We start from the raw sequence: 16,039 nt of genomic DNA, 5'->3' as shown, positions 1-16,039 counted from the left end.
CATAATTATTAATCCGAAATATACCAGAACTGAATTTTTAACTTAACAAAACTAATTTTTAATTTATATCTCACACTTTACAAATACGGTAACTACATTTGCACAATTTTTCATGTTTTGTGAATCATTCATATTATTTTCATTTGCCGATCGTAAACAAACAACTGTTGCTAAGCAACAAAGAAATACAAAATTTATGAGCAAAACAAAAACATTTTCAATCAATTTAGCAATTAACGGTAACAAACCTTAACGATTTCAATGATGGATTGGGCAGAAGAATTAAAATTATCTATAAGAAAGGTAGAGTAAACCAGATTTTCCATGTTTATAATTTTCCTTAAATACTGTTGGTAAATTGTGTATTCTGCATAGAAAACTGCTCGTAAAGGACGGCGCTCCAAAAGCCGTGATCCAGTTGGTGGGGCTACAACCAGTATCAACGTAACCAATCCCAATCAAAATGAAAAAGAAATAACTATCGATATAACATTGGATTTGCAAAAGAATTCTAGCACTGCTGCCAGCGAAGAAACCGATGGCTCAAAGAAAGCACCGCCACGACGCATATCGGGTGGTTGGGCTGATGTTGGCTTACTGAAGAGTTCAAAGTAAATAACAGTACAAATTGGGTCAAATAAAAACTTTTATTTTTCTTATCTTTTATTCAATCATATTTTAGATCCAAAAAAGGAGCCTCATTTGATGAGTGAGTTTGAAAATAATTAGCACACACACACATTTACATATTTAAGTTATAAAATAATTTTTTTAATATTCATTTCATTTTAAGTGAACGCTTCCAAAGTGTGTCTCTCGCAAAGTCTCCTGTTGGCTCGCCGCCGCGAGATGAAATACCGACTATTCCGGACATGGATGATTTAAAAGATGAAATTTTACTTAATGAAATTGTCGAACCACCTATGTACGCACACAAGCAAAAAGTATAAAAATTATATATTGACAAGGCTTCCGTTACAGTTCTAACCCTCAACGATTAAACACATTGAGCGAAATCAATTCGGATTTGTTGAATCAGAGCGCATTTGCTTCATTGGAAAATGTTGATCTTACGATTTTGACACGCTGTCTAAAATTACCCGAAACCTTAGATGAACCGGACGAAGTATGGGAATGGGATAAATTATTTACAGAAGTAATTGCAGAAATTCATTCCGATCAACAAAGTTTCGCAGGCGGACATAAAAAAGAAATTGGCCCAGATGAAATTCCACCGCCAATGTACTCTTAATTTGAATTGGTATAAAATTTAATACTTTTTATAATTTTAAAAATTTTAATTATTAAGCTATTGTGGTGAAAATTGTTTAACATATCACTCAATCAGAATGTAGTACTACATATTAAATATTAGTTTTCATGCAAGTACATCTTGTGGTATTACTGCGTCGGGTAACACATTATTTACCTCTATGGCATCAGCTTCACCGGCAGGTTTGGCTGTTGTCGTAGATAACTCTTTTGTAGTTTCTTCTTTTGGCAGTGTATTTTTTTGAAGTAGTTGTTGTAAATTGTCTTCCTGCACTAGGCCGTATTCATCAGCTAATTGCATCAGATCGCAGATAATTGGTGACTCTACTACAAGTATGTATTGACATGTCTTTGGTTCCAACAAATATATGGAAACCGAACTCGAACTACTACTGATCGGAGTACACATTAATTTAACATCTACCTCGCGCGGAGCACCCGTACGATCGCAATGTGTTCCGCGATCATAGTGATGCCAAAGAGCTGTGGAATAACCACCACGTTTTGGCATTTTGTCCAAATTTTTAGCCAACCATTGACGATGTGAACTTTCGGAAAAATACCCCAAAAATAGTTCCGACTCCAATTTCTTATCCTTGTGAAATTGGCGTACATGTCGACCGTAACAAAATTCATATTTCCACCAACCAGTACCCTAAAAAAATATTTGTTTATGCATATCATATAAAACATAAGTATGTATGTATATGTGAACATATTTATACTCACCCCTGTCAAACAATTACTACCCGATATGAATTCTTTTATAGGTGTTAAATCCGTGATAGGTGCTTTTGGTAGATTTTGCAAAACTTCATTCTCGGCTGCTGGTGGCGTAGGTACATCAACACCAGCACCAATCATTAACTCATGAACAAGCTTATCAACATCCGGTCCTACTTTATTGAAGAAAGATAAACGCTCAGCTGCTGCGGCCGAACGTGCCAAAGCCATTGCAGCAGCGCTCGCATCATTCGATATGCGTAGTTCATCATCTGCTGATTGCATTTCACTAAGTTCTTGTCGCAACATACTTAGTGGTTTATGTACATCGGTAAGCCCATTAAAACATTTAATAGAAACCTCTTTCAATTCTTCGGGGTGGAAAGCAGGATTCATACAAAGCATATATGTAAGAATAATTGCTTCATAATTGCATGAAGATGTTTCTTTAAATGAATATATTTCGTTCTTGCCGTGAGGATAACAAACGTAACGAACACGTGTCGTACGTGGTGAATCAATAATATCACACATAGTTCCATCGGACATTTCCAGTTCAAAGTATGGATATCTGGTATTTTCAATTTTGGTGGTTTTATATTTAATGCCAGCCTTGCGATCACTTTCCCATACTTTTGTAAGTTCTTCGGTCTTCTCCGCCGACCATTTGCCTAAATAATATTCCTGTAATTTTACGCTTTTCCCTGTAAGAAAAAACGACAGTCATATATTTGGGTTCATAAAATTGATTCACCAACCTTCTCTTTCTTCGTGTGATTGTCGCACATGTTGTCCATGGCAAATTTCATAAGACCAATAAGCTTCAATTCTGTATGAACAACTTTGGGTTGAGAACAAAGGTTGCAGCAATGTTAATGGGGCTACAATGAACGTTTATTTCATTACAAGTTACATTTATTCTTCCTCAAACTATGTTTACTTACACAGTTCAGGTTCCTCAGAAGTTTGCTCTTCTTTGCTGTCCTGTACAACTGGGATAACACAGTCATACTTTTCGTGATCATGAGTGTAAAAGGTTCGCAGTTGATTCTTTAAATCCTACGATAGCAGTGATATAAGTACTCGTCATCAAACAAAGTTATTTGCACTTACTGGGTCTTTTTCTAAGTCCGGTACATCAAAGTCAATTTTATACAGGACAGAATCATCGAAATCCTTTGCCTCGTGGCTCATTAAAGAGCTGGCACAAAGTACAATTAATAGAATACATTTAGGGACTATATATTGAAAAAATTTCATCTTAAGTCAAATATTTATTTATTTGCCATGTAATTGCACTAATATTTCCGAAAAACTGAGTGATGTGTCTTTTCATCGCAATCTCAGCTGTGAATAACAGTTGCACTTATCATATTCGATATAAAGCAAATGAAATATCGATAGATAAGCCGTTAAAAGTTTGCGCAAACCCATCTATTAGAAATGTCAACAATTCCAACAACTTCCACTTAAATAGTCAACAATTAACAAATATTTTTTAACTTAAGCCACGAAGCTGTCTAAATTATACCTTTTAGCTTTTCTATTTGATTCCAACTATTATATTTGAAAGTTTTACACTAGCTGGCAACATCTATTAAAAGCCACCACGAAGCAAAATGGAATGCAAAATTGAAGCAATCCGCCTGCATATGCAGAGAACGTTTATTTCTACGTTCTCTGGCAGCTGCAACAATGAACAAAACGAATGCATACGAACGAATTTAACGAAAGAAAACGAATGAAAAGTGGAGAAGAATATCCGAGCGTCATATTTTAAGCGTTGCCATTTAAAAGTAGAGATATATCACGTCTGTTAGCTTCGCATATATAATTTAATTCGCATCAATTTGAATTGCTTCGTGTGTGATTGGTCGTTATTAATAATAATGTATGAATTATAGCTGGCAACTGTATCACTAATAACTTGCAAACGCAATTACTTTTTCTCATCGGTCAACATAAGACCAAACGACTGGCAGCACTGGTTAAAGCGAAGTGGCAAACGAACGCTGTCTACAATTTTATTAATAAAAATGTTGTAAAATCAGAGGAATATATAACTTTTAGACTAAAAAAGAAAGTGCTGTTAAGCCAGTGAATTTGAGTGAAAAATATAGTTTAAGTTGCATTAATATTGTTAACCGAGGGAAGAAGCACATCGGAAAGCATAGCATAGCGTTTGGGTTTGGTTTTTTAATAGTCGTTAGCTTTCACGAATTGTGTGTGAGTTGATGCGCTTTTGTGAGAATAATTTTCTGAATTGAAATCGTTGAATAATTTTGAATGCTTTGTGGTATTGTAGAAACGCGAGTTGGCGAACGTTGCTATATAATGGCCGCTTGAAAATCGAGATGAAAATGTTAACGTTGGAACCTTCTAAATGTATGTAGGAAGGTGTACCAGTAAAAATATAGCGAAAGTGATGACAAAGTATAAAACAGAGAGAAACAAGGGAAGAGTAAATTGAAACAGTTAAACAAAACGAAATTCAATAACTATAGACAACAAAAAGTTAAAAGCTACAGACCAAGTGAGCCAAGTGAAATAATACCATTCCAGCTAATTTTATTTACACGTTGACGACTTCAGCCGTAGTGGAGGGTCTCCGATGTTTTTATTGCTGTCGCTTTTGGGAAAATGTCTCATTTGCCATTGGATGCACGCGCCATTTTGGACTATTTAAATGAATTGGGTTACAGAAACATATCTGCCGAACAGCTCAAGGAATTCATGAAAGGTAAACAATACTGATAATAAGTCACTTACATATACTCGAATGTATATATGCATGCGAAATATGTGACCACATTACTAGCATATAATCTAATGTACGCAAACATATATACATATATATAATTAAAACTTAACCTATATATCTCAGTATATTATCGCCTTTAAAATATTTACAATGTTCGTTTTTATAATGTACGTCGCGTTTAATTAAAAGTTTCAAACGTGTTATTGGCAAATACCTACTACATATTGATTTGTTATTGTTCAACGCTGTACCTACATACTGTCTATTTCAACCGTTTTTAGCATTGAAACCCACATACTATTACAATAATATAGGGTCAATTTAAATTGTTAAGTTTATATCATACTTTGCAAGATTAAATAAGAATTTACGCACATGTAATTGCGAGTTAAAAGGCGTATATCATACGACAACGAAACAAGTATTCGCCATAAGAAATTGTGCATAACAGTCAACGAATAGAAAATACAGCAAATAAGTACATCAAAAACATAAAACAAACATGAATACTATGCGCCATTCGCAGAGGCACCAGACCAAACGTCGAACGCAGTAGTGCTGTTTGCCGGGAGTGCTGGTAAAGGCATAAGCGGCAGCAAAAACAAATACAACAAAATGTAGCGGCGATTATTTGTAGTATAGTGTTAGTTATGTGTTATGAATCCGATCTTAGTGTTGGAAAGGCAATGGCGGCGACCAAAGCAGCGACACTGCACCACTGCTATAACAAAGTGTTTTGATACTATAACAACCTCCACCAAAGTAGAATTTACTCGTTGCTTGTTAAATTAAATCGCCGGTATTTTTAGTTAAAATATAATATTGCATTTTTTTTACAATATATTTAATATTTTAGTTATAATTCGGTGAGGCCCTAACAATTAATTTTGCGTTCCTTTTTGTTCCGCTTCACAATTGGATTTGACAATGTTGTGTTTTCCAGTTTGTTTAGTTTATCGTTTTGTTTATAAATATGTGTGTTGTTATCGTTTTGCAGTGGTTATTTCCAATTTAAAAAAATATATATACGTACATTTTTTATTCTTTTTATTTATATAGTTATTTAAAGTTTAGGTTTATTCTAAAAATAAAAGGCTTCGAGTTATCGTTATTTTGTGTGGATTGGTTAACAAAACCGAACAAAAGAAAAGAGACCAGATTGAGAAGAGCGACAGCTGCAAGAATACATTCTTTGAATCACATGTAGTTTATACAGAATCAAAATAGAAAACAAAAAGGTCGGCTCTGGCAACGGATGTTACTGAGCGCGCCACAGTTTTACCTGTGTAAAATGGAATATTGTGGCAGCGGGTTTGTCAACCCTCCTGACGCAATGTTCTAAAACACTGTCTTGCTACTCTCAGATAGTTTTAGAAACACAAATATGTATATGCATGGTAAAATCTTTATTTTAAAATTCGATTTTATTCCAAAATCGAAAATATATTTGCTGTCTGTACAGGTTTATTCAAGCATTTTTTATTCCAAGGCATTGATTGTATATATGTAAGCAACAATTTCACAATTTAACTTTGATTTAAGCTAGCATTTACCTAAAAAAGTTGAGTTTAAAACTATCATATCGTCGAATATAAATGTATGTATGGCTTCGTGCGTCGAGTACTTCCATAATCATTTATTAAATATCTGTAAATTTGTCTCATACCCGCGTTTAACGCTTCAATGGCCACATTAAAGGATATTCGGGTGTGTTATTTGGCTTTTTATATATGTATGTATCCATGCATATTGATGTTGTGCTCGTGTAATCATACATGTGAATATACACTCATATGTACATACTATATATACTCGTATATATTATATATGTACTAAATGTATATGCATACAAATGTTTAACACTTTTTCCAATTAACTATTCACTATTGGTTTAAGGGATACACACTTTACTTTAATTTTTTTTAGAGAAAATTTAGTTAATAGCTTCTTCAATAAGCACTCAGTGGTCATTTTTCATTTTATCGCTTACTCATAAGAATGGTATAAAAACTAACTATTAAAAATATATACTTATTATGTTAATTTCTTTTGAGATAAAGATTTATTTATATGAAATGAAAACAATTTTGTTTATCTATTTTATTCTTCTACTTCTTGGTGTGTGCGCCAATCATTCAATTGCTTAACCTGTACCGCTGCAACAACGATAACAAATTCACTGAATCACAACAAAAACATATGCTAACAATTCTGTATGAACGACAACAGTTAATCTGCACCTAAAGGTATGCAATCACAATCGGAAATTTACAAAAGCAAATTCAAAGAAAAAATTAGCAACAGCCAAGTTCAGCAAGAGCAGCGTCAGCAGCAATCGCAAGGACGAGAACAGTATCGTCAGCAACAACAGCAGCAGCCACTACAATCGACCACTAGTGTATCTACAAAATCAACAGCAGCAGAAGGTTCTGAAGCAGTCGTTGCCGGTGCCGGCAAAAATCAGCCTTTGCCGCAACGTCGCGCTACTGTCAAAGTAATTAAATGTAAGAAACCTTTGTGCCATTTCAAGTTCTATCTGGACATTTGCGAACACCAGCTAACTAAACGCATTGAAGAACAAATTCGTACACTTGGAGGATCGCTCGAATTCTTTCTTACATCAAGTGTGACACATTTCATTACCGACAAAGCGATATTGCCTCCTGTTGGTGGTAACAACAACAGCAATAATAACAATAATAATTCGTTAAGCAGTCGTCCCGGTACTCCTCAAACACCAGGTACACCAACTACACCGCAAACTCCATATAATTTCGAAACACACGATGGTAAAAGTAATGTCGGTGGTGGTAATAGTACTCCAACTGGATCTGCCAGAAAAGCCAATACCCGTCAAACACGCGCCAATGCGATTCTAAATAGAGTACGTCGCACTAGTACAACCACCAACACTATCAATGTTAATGCTGTCAGTGTCGGTGTTAACGAACCGCAAAACTCACCAACGCCCTTAAACGTTAAAGACGTTGTTAAGCAATCGTCAATTGTTGCAACACAGAGTCCTTACATTGTTTGGCAAACTGAATACGCTTTGCACTTCTTTAAGAAGGTACAGCACGAACTGAAGGATTACTTAGGTGTTAATTCTCGACACGATCAGCACAAACTTTTGAGTAAAGGTCGTAACACTACCGACCCCATAGATCTCAAAGGAGGTGGATTTATAAAAATCGAATCGATCAAACACAACTATAGACCTTATTATCAACTATTTCGAAAATCATCAGGTACTGAGTGGCCCAAAATCGAACTTTCACGTGAGGACGGCGCTTTTCGACTATCACCGAAAAAGAAAACCACACCAAACATAGACGTGCAAGAAAAAGAAAAAGGTAAAGCTAACGAAGAACGAAACATGACGCGCAAATCTCGTTCAAGATCTTCACAGCACCAAAGGCCATTACATGCGGCCGTACAATCTTTGAAAAAAGGTGCTGGCGGAGGTCTTGTAGAGTCTGCTAACACAGTGAAGAGTAGTCCGCGAAATTCACAAGCTGGTGGCGTGGCTGGCGCTATTGCGACTGGCTGTAGACAAGTGAAAGAATCCAGTGACAAGCAATGTGGTGTCTGTGAGATTTGTAAAATCGAATATGATACGTTAACCATACATTTGAAGACTAAAGATCACGAATACTTTGCCAAGAACTCGCAGAATTTTATAGCATTGGACTCGCTAATACATACATCAGCGGACGTAAATAAATTTTTAAACGAGGATAAAAAAGTGGTTTTGGAAGAAATGGAAGTGGAAAATATTGAGGTAATAGGCGATGTAAATGCACCTGATCCATTAGAAGGATCGGAGCCTTTGATGATAATGCCATTGTTGGACGTTACAGATAATACGCGAGGTGGTCTTCACCAAACACCATCACCAACTTTACGCGAGAAATCGAAGCGCAGTACTAAAGGAAAACATTCATCAGAGAAATTTCAAAATATACGCACTACAAAATCTCCTAAGGCTACATCAACAGCTGTTAAGTCACAAACTAGCCCACTAAAACAACAAACGGCACTCAGTCTTGCCACATCCAGCATGCTGGAACTTCAAAGGATTGAAACGTGCGCAGCTGCCAAAGTAAGTGCCACAAAACCCGTCTCCCTTCAATCCGTTTCGCCTGCAGCAACAACGCGACGAAAACAAACATCGGTGACGGCGATTTCTCCACCTATACGTGCAATGCTGCCTCCCTCCTCGTTATACAAAGTAGTCGGCACACCAGAAACAGTAGCTACAGCCGCACGCAAAACACGGGGCGACCTGCTCTCTGGCGGAGATCAAGGAGTAACGGCATCGCCTTCACTAATCGTCAAATTTAAAAAAGTTCGTGCTGCTGAATTAAACCGACTAAACGGTGAAGCTGAGAGTTTTATGTTTCCTAAACAGCGCACATCGAGTGAACTGCCCACCGATATCGATCGACAAACTACTTCCGACAATGCGCGTGCAAGCTTTTCGTCAACAAGTCTAGATAGCACTAGCGACGGGCCAATGGAAATAGAGTTAGCCATAACAGCAGATAATACCGATAAGTCTGCAGTAGGAAGTAAGGAGGTGGGAAAACGCGCAACCACCAATGCAAAGCGTCGTAAAAGCCAAGCGTCGACGTCTACTAAGCAGTGCTTTCCAACCACCCCCATCCAGCCAGAATTACAACTGAAGAATAAGCTTGGATCACGTAAGTCTGTGCCTACAAAGTCGGCAGTGATGTCGACAGTAGGCAGTAATGTCACTGAAACAGCAAAATCTGCCATATCAGCGGCAGCTGCCAAAGCGAATGCCACAGCAGCTGCTCTAGCGGCAATTACACTGCCAGAAGCAACACGTAAAAGCAGCCGCACCGCCACCGCTATCGTAACGGCAGCAACTACTAGTAGCCGCTTACTACGTGCAGCCGTGGAAGCGGCAAAGCATAACTACCGACAAATGGTGGCAGCCAACGAGTCGGTCGAAAACGGACGCAAAAAGTCGAATGCCAGCGAAACGACGAGAAAGTCCTTGATGGCAGCAACGGCGACGGCGATGAAGACTAGTCAAAATGTGTCAGTTGTGAATATGGAGGATCGGATGGGGGATGTTGAAAATGTTAAGAAGGAAGATGAAAATGAAAGTGAGGCCGACAACACTAGTAGCTATACAGATGAAGAAGAAAATCACACAGATATTTGCAAAGGATTTGGAGGTGGATATTTTGATGAAGATTTAGATGATGATGATGACGACGATATTGATAATGATGATGAAAACGATGAAGACTATGTACATTATAAGAGCAGGCGGCACAAATCTATTTCTTTTGACAATTCGTCCGACATTTGGCAGAGTGCATGTAGTGGTCCAACATCAAGAAGGCAACGGGCAATGAAGCGAGAAGAGCAGAAATATAAAAACGATGTTTCAATAGTTGAAACGAAAGATTGCGCCATTACGAAAAATACACGTGAGGTCGGGAGAGGGGGGAAGCGAAAAAACTGTAGCGAGGAGGCATTTAAGACCAAAGCACTCAATACAAGTGCATCTGGTAAAAGTAATAAAAATTCAGCTGATGAGATGGTATCGCGAACGCCGTCACCGTCGAAGAAAAAGTCCATTGAATCGTGTTTCGATTATAAGACCAGCGAACGCCTAAATCAAATGCGATACTCCTTTGAGCGCATACCTGCAACTGATCTCTGGTACCGAGTTTTCTCACGTCAAGATAATTGCTCCGAACGCTTTTTCGAGTATTACGGTTCAACGAACTATCGTAAGCTCCCTTATGAACTTGGCCCAATACCATTCGCACGCACTTTGGACTCTGCCCTATGCTGTAAACTCTGCGAAAGTCAAAAGAATGTAAAATTACCGTCAAATGAAGAGAATAAAATATTTTCCAATGCGGCAAACGTGTGCAAAGTTAAATCAGAACCATTGGAAGATTCGGAAGCGGGCGCCACCAAATCAAGAGACTCGAGCAGTTGCAATTCGAATGACATCACCAATACAAACAACATATGTCACATTGGAAATGCTAAAAATGTACCACCCGAGTCTTCTACAACACAGTATAAGCATAAACATAAAAAATTACAAATTCTACAACGTTATCGCCAGGAGCAACAAGAACTACAGAAACGACAATCCCAACAGGTTTCTGCACTTCAGGAGAATATCTCCAACGAATCGCAATGTGATACCAAAGCTACTAGTACATCAGGTCCAGAGCGAGCGCGCGATCGACAACGAGCTGGCTCCACACACAGCACAACGAGTAGTACGAGTTGTGCCAGCAGCACGGCCACTACCAAAACCAGCAAAAATAGATACCTCAATAAGCATCTAAATAAAGCTGCGGCCGCCTTTCTGAACTTGGAATTGCCACCTAGAAAATCTCCGCGCGAGCACGCTTCAACGCTTGCATTAGTGAGCTGCATTATAAAGCAGAGGCAAGATTCACAGAGTAAACCGAATTCAGAGACCGACGAGCCGTCCACTACTCCCACACCAGTTTCCGTTACCGAAGCAGCAACCGTTACCACACCTGGATCAGAGCTCGCTTTAGCTATAACTTCAACAATAAAAACTAAAGCGCAGAACGTAACGACATCATCAGTATACACAGATTCAGTATGTAATGCGAAACCATCACCAACTGTTAGCGATTTACCTATTTTACGTTCTCCACGCCATACACGGTCTGCTGCGGCTACACCCGTCGAAGAGTTGCGTTTCACCACTGAAATATCGGAAAATGTAAAACGCATGCGACGTGGCCAAAATAAATACGATCACTCACCTCCAATAGCGCTTAATCAATCACGGAAAAGCACTCGTGGCGGCCGACAGATGGTAAAGTCACCACTCAGTAGACCATCACGGGATTATAATGGTGTACAAAAATTCCTGCACTCCACTGGTCGCACCACTAATCGAATGAGTCAAACACCCAATTCGATGGTCGCAGCAGCAGCATCGACAGGCAAACGACGTAGACGTGGATTTGCGGCCAGGCGACATAATTGCTACAGTGGTCTACTTGGACAGGGTTCTGCTATGCCATCCATTCGTAAGACAGGTTCCAAAAAGGGCGTATTAGAATTCGAGGTGGATTCCGCTGCATTAAAAGCGCTTGATAGTGCGACGAAACATACAAATATTCATAAACTAGAGTGGCAGATTGATAAATACCTGCAATTCCATGGAAGCGAATACGATTTAGAGGAAGATTTAGCGTTGGACAACTGTGAAGGTGGAGAAGCGATATCGCTTGCAAAGATAAGTACATCCTCGAGAAAGAATAGCGCAACTCCTGCATCGGCTACTGCATCTACGAGTAAGACACTTGGTGGAATCAGCTCAACTAATGCAAATGTCAAACGTAATACAAACGCAGCGATATCTTCCGCTACCTTGGCGTCAAATACACCGCCCCCCACCGATTGCTTTTCTAGTGACTTCGATCTGTATGACTTGTTTACGAATGCAATGGGTGGCAGTCCGTCAGAAGAGGAACAAATGATAAATGTTGGCGGAAAACGTAGAAGCGCGGGCCTTAGTTTATACAACTCGCTATCAATGCAGAACTATTTTCGCAAACGGAAAAGTCTGAAATCCAACCGTACGGGGTGGCCAAAAGTACAAAAAAAGAAGACTTCCGCGCGCCAACAACAAAAGTTAGCACAAAAAATACGTTTCCTGCGAGATATAGGTGAGTTGGCTGGAAATGGTATTAAAGAAGAAGCGGTTTTGACAGAGAGTAAGGGAGGCGATGAAGCTGAAGAAAACGATATATCCCTTATGTGTAGAGGTGTACAACGGCGGCGGCGAAACGGTGTTATTACGCCACCACAAAGTGAGGGTGAAGTCAACCAAAAAACGCAAAATGATGTCGGAGAAGATGAAGAAGAAGCAGGCGCGGACGATGATACGGAACTAGAGGCTGGCGAGAGTATACCGGAGGAGGAAGAAGAAGATGATGGAGACGAGTTGGAGGACGATGGCGAAACTATGATGGATTCAATCGATGAGGAAGGAGTACAAAGTGAAGCCGACGCTGACGATGCAGCCGAAGCTGATGAGGAAGACTTAGAAGATGCTGAACTGTATACAGAAGCAGTTGGTACAGCAGGCGAATATGAAGAGGATAGTAATTTCGTGTCCTTGCGTAAACGCATACGACGGCATACGAATGCTAGTCCGCTCGAAGATAAGCACTCGCCTGCAAACTTGTTAACAACGATTAGTTGTACCACCAATAATAACAGCGGTGCCACTTCTACGCCCTCGACGCAAATGCTACTTGGAAGTGCAAGGCGTACACCTCAGTTGCTCAACGGCAGCCTGGGTAGCTGCATTAGTCCAAGCGAAAAAGCCGGCGATAATTCAGATATTTTTACAGTGTCTTCTGATGGACTAGATACCGATTTGGATATGAGCAACTCGCAACATAAATGTGACGATGAACATATGCATCATCATAACCATCATCATACGCATCATCAGGATCAATGTGTTGGTCATCAGACGCCAAAACGTAAATTTGACTTGTCGAAATATGCGCCAAATAATACTACAGCAAGTAGCTGCGCAGCGGAAGCCGCAACTGCTGCCGTTAAATCCTTGGCAATATCACAGTTTCTCAAAAAAGAGGTACGGGTGACATGTAGACGCTTGCGGGCACCATTCCGTCGCTATCGATATCGCAGATAGGATAATAAAAGTTCAACTAATGTGGCTGCAACTATAGTCGCTCACAACACGTAACTGCACTGGCGAGCAGCAGGCAGCAATAGTGGACCAACAACTTCGAGCACCATAAACAACATGCAACAGTGTAAATACACATTACATTACAAGCAACTTTCACCCATGAAAATATTATAAGAAAAATGAAAGAATTCAATCACACAACTAGTTGTATTTTGTACTTGTAAATTGTTACACAATCAATGTTTTAAGACGAAACCCCCTCAAAAAACAAAAAAAAAAAACTAAACACTGCATACCTATGAATGATAAAAAACTTTAAGCAGTAGAGTATATAAAGTATATAAAGAAAATGTATGTAATTTAATAATTGTCGGACTTAAAGTACATTATGTATACCATACACACATACCAGCATATAATTTTTGTAATTAAAATAAAATTAAAAGAACTTAAACGAAAATTAATACTAAGTACCACAAACATTCGCTGCCCCATGCACTAGCCTCAATTTCCACTATGTACAGTATGGTGTAGAGTTAGTGTTTATTTTGTGAATAATGTTATCCTAATAGAATTTTGTAAAACCTCAGCTAATACAGTATATCAATGTTTAATTTTTCGTAAAGAAATGCTCGCGAAAATAAAGAATTTTGTTGATTTTATTTTATTTTATTTTTTTCTACACAATAAAATGTAATGTAAAGTTTAGCGTTTAAGTAGCATATTGTAATCGTATACGTTTAAACAAAATTGAAAGTAAAATGCTAAATGCATTTGTATGTATGTATGTGTTGCAGCGAATTCACGCGAAACTAAAATAATTTTCATATGTTCTGTAAAACAACTATCAAGATATGAACTTAATTATAATACAAAAACAAATAAAAAGATCATTATAAAAAAATTAATGCGATTTACAATTTAAAAAATTGTCTATTTTTTTTTACTGAAAAATAATAATCGTGCATTATAGTTACCAAAAAAAGCGTAGGTATTCCATAAGGAAACTGGTATTTAATCGAAGTTTGACCCTTAATTACTATAGTGGTCCGATCTGAACGATTTCTTCAGAGATAAAAGTTCCACTGTCGTTGAAATGAGTTCCACTTAAGCAATATTACATATGTACATATATGTAGACATGTATATGTACAGCAACCGCATAAAAAAGTAGTAACAATAAAAATTCAAAAATGTCTCTTTAGAAAGTAGTCAAAATTAAACGTTTATGCATAATTATAACGATATTCACAATCCTTAGATCTTCGCAAACTCATTAAATACGAGGAGACACTAGGCATCAATGCTCATCAAGACAATTACTTTGAGAAGCTCTTTAAGCGTACAACCGCCAGTTTTCGCGCTAAGTTGGACAAGGAGAATGCACATTGTGAACGCGCTGTCGATGTAAAGTCAAAACGTGATCATGATGCTCATGCCTTACGATCGTTGAATCAAAAAGAGCATCAACAACAATTGGAATCAAGAGCGGCTATGGCCAAGAAAGGTAATCAATCCCATTCTACCCGCACGAATTCAACTTCGCAGTATGGGACAACTTTCGGGGGCAGTAGTATGAGTGACAAACTGAATGCCAAACAAAAGTCTCAACAACAGCAGAAACTAGTGCAGTCAGCGGAGCCACACAAAAAGGTTTCGGAAGCACGTCCTCGACCGCACACAACCACTTTCGATGCGGGAACTTTATCACGCGAGCAAGCTTGGCAAAGTAATAAACGTGTACCGTTTAGTGAATGCAATGAATTGAGAGGTCCTCAGTCTGAAGCGACTGAACGTGCCTCAACGCGTCCTTCAGCGCAAAGAGAGGCGAGTCTAAAGCGTGGCCAAACAGCAACCAGCACAATTGGTAACAAAGAAGACAAGACTAAATCAAATGGAGCAGCGTCAAATCCAAGGGTTGAATCGCGAGATACTAATCGTGGACGTGCTCGTGTTAGATATCCATCTCACGAACGTAGCGCTCCAAGGCGTAGTCCGAGTGGCGGCAGTTACACCACAGCCAGATCTTTGGGTGTTATGAGTAAGTAATATGGTTACATGCTATATATTTTGGCTAGACAAATCGCAGATATAATTAAAAAAATTTCAAAAACATAAAAACTAATTAAAATAGCAACAAACAATTATTTTCTTTTATTTTATTTTAGTACCACGACAATGCACAGCGACACGCCGCCGCCGACCACTAAGTAAAGATCCGGTTGCCTTATATCACTACTACCAGAGTGAATGGAATTACTTTCGTGAACAAATACCAGGTGAGAGTTCACATTCGGAGCTGCGTTGGATGATACGTGAACGCCTATTGGACCCCAACTAAAAATATATATATGTATATAAATATCAAAAACAAGGATTGAGTTATGAAAAAGACAACCAATCGGAATTTTACTTCCATCTTTTTAAGTATATAAAATAAACTGACCTCTTGACAATGGATAAAATGTAATTTGAATTCTTCAAATAATTTAATACTCCAATTATTTTATAGATTTGAAATTAAAATAAAATCAATTTATATAAACGAAATTAGAAAAACCTTTTTATAT

The 16,039-nt window shown here is 38.3% G+C and overlaps 4 protein-coding genes across 6 annotated transcripts; 3 read left to right on the top strand and 1 right to left on the bottom strand.

Annotated features, from left to right (window-relative positions):
* The first annotated feature begins 114 nt into the window (after positions 1 to 114).
* On the top strand, positions 115 to 1,389 carry LOC126753086 (intraflagellar transport protein 43 homolog). The gene is made up of 5 exons (XM_050464217.1): positions 115 to 303; positions 376 to 611; positions 683 to 709; positions 794 to 925; positions 982 to 1,389. Exons 1-5 carry the CDS (start codon positions 262 to 264, stop codon positions 1,250 to 1,252), a joined length of 708 nt encoding a protein of 235 aa, XP_050320174.1. The 5' UTR covers positions 115 to 261; the 3' UTR covers positions 1,253 to 1,389.
* Positions 1,278 to 3,338, bottom strand: LOC126753076 (endoplasmic reticulum lectin 1). The gene is made up of 5 exons (XM_050464205.1): positions 3,109 to 3,338; positions 2,940 to 3,054; positions 2,754 to 2,876; positions 2,002 to 2,699; positions 1,278 to 1,927 (listed from the first exon to the last, which is right to left on the bottom strand). Exons 1-5 carry the CDS (start codon positions 3,253 to 3,255, stop codon positions 1,379 to 1,381), a joined length of 1,632 nt encoding a protein of 543 aa, XP_050320162.1. The 5' UTR covers positions 3,256 to 3,338; the 3' UTR covers positions 1,278 to 1,378.
* Positions 3,339 to 3,690: 352 nt separating this feature from the next.
* LOC126753081 (uncharacterized) lies at positions 3,691 to 15,985 on the top strand. 3 transcript variants are annotated; one of them, XM_050464213.1, is made up of 4 exons: positions 3,691 to 3,886; positions 4,301 to 4,735; positions 14,731 to 15,510; positions 15,638 to 15,985. In XM_050464213.1, exons 2-4 carry the CDS (start codon positions 4,636 to 4,638, stop codon positions 15,808 to 15,810), a joined length of 1,053 nt encoding a protein of 350 aa, XP_050320170.1. In that variant the 5' UTR covers positions 3,691 to 3,886; positions 4,301 to 4,635; the 3' UTR covers positions 15,811 to 15,985. The 3 variants fall into 3 exon arrangements, with proteins under 3 accessions (XP_050320170.1, XP_050320169.1, XP_050320168.1); XM_050464212.1 differs by lacking the exon at positions 3,691 to 3,886 and adding an exon at positions 3,895 to 4,219; XM_050464211.1 differs by lacking the exon at positions 3,691 to 3,886 and having other exon boundaries at positions 3,895 to 4,735.
* Positions 5,452 to 14,070, top strand: LOC126753069 (protein chiffon). Its single transcript, XM_050464194.1, has 2 exons — positions 5,452 to 5,555; positions 6,986 to 14,070. Exon 2 carries the CDS (start codon positions 7,005 to 7,007, stop codon positions 13,467 to 13,469), a length of 6,465 nt encoding a protein of 2,154 aa, XP_050320151.1. The 5' UTR covers positions 5,452 to 5,555; positions 6,986 to 7,004; the 3' UTR covers positions 13,470 to 14,070.
* Positions 15,986 to 16,039: the final 54 nt, after the last annotated feature.

The sequence above is a fragment of the Bactrocera neohumeralis genome, chromosome 3 (assembly GCF_024586455.1).
Source record: "Bactrocera neohumeralis isolate Rockhampton chromosome 3, APGP_CSIRO_Bneo_wtdbg2-racon-allhic-juicebox.fasta_v2, whole genome shotgun sequence".
Lineage (NCBI taxonomy): Eukaryota > Metazoa > Arthropoda > Insecta > Diptera > Tephritidae > Bactrocera > Bactrocera neohumeralis.
The sequence above is the reverse complement of the archived record's forward strand: the minus strand, read 5'-3'. Positions and strand labels throughout refer to the sequence as shown.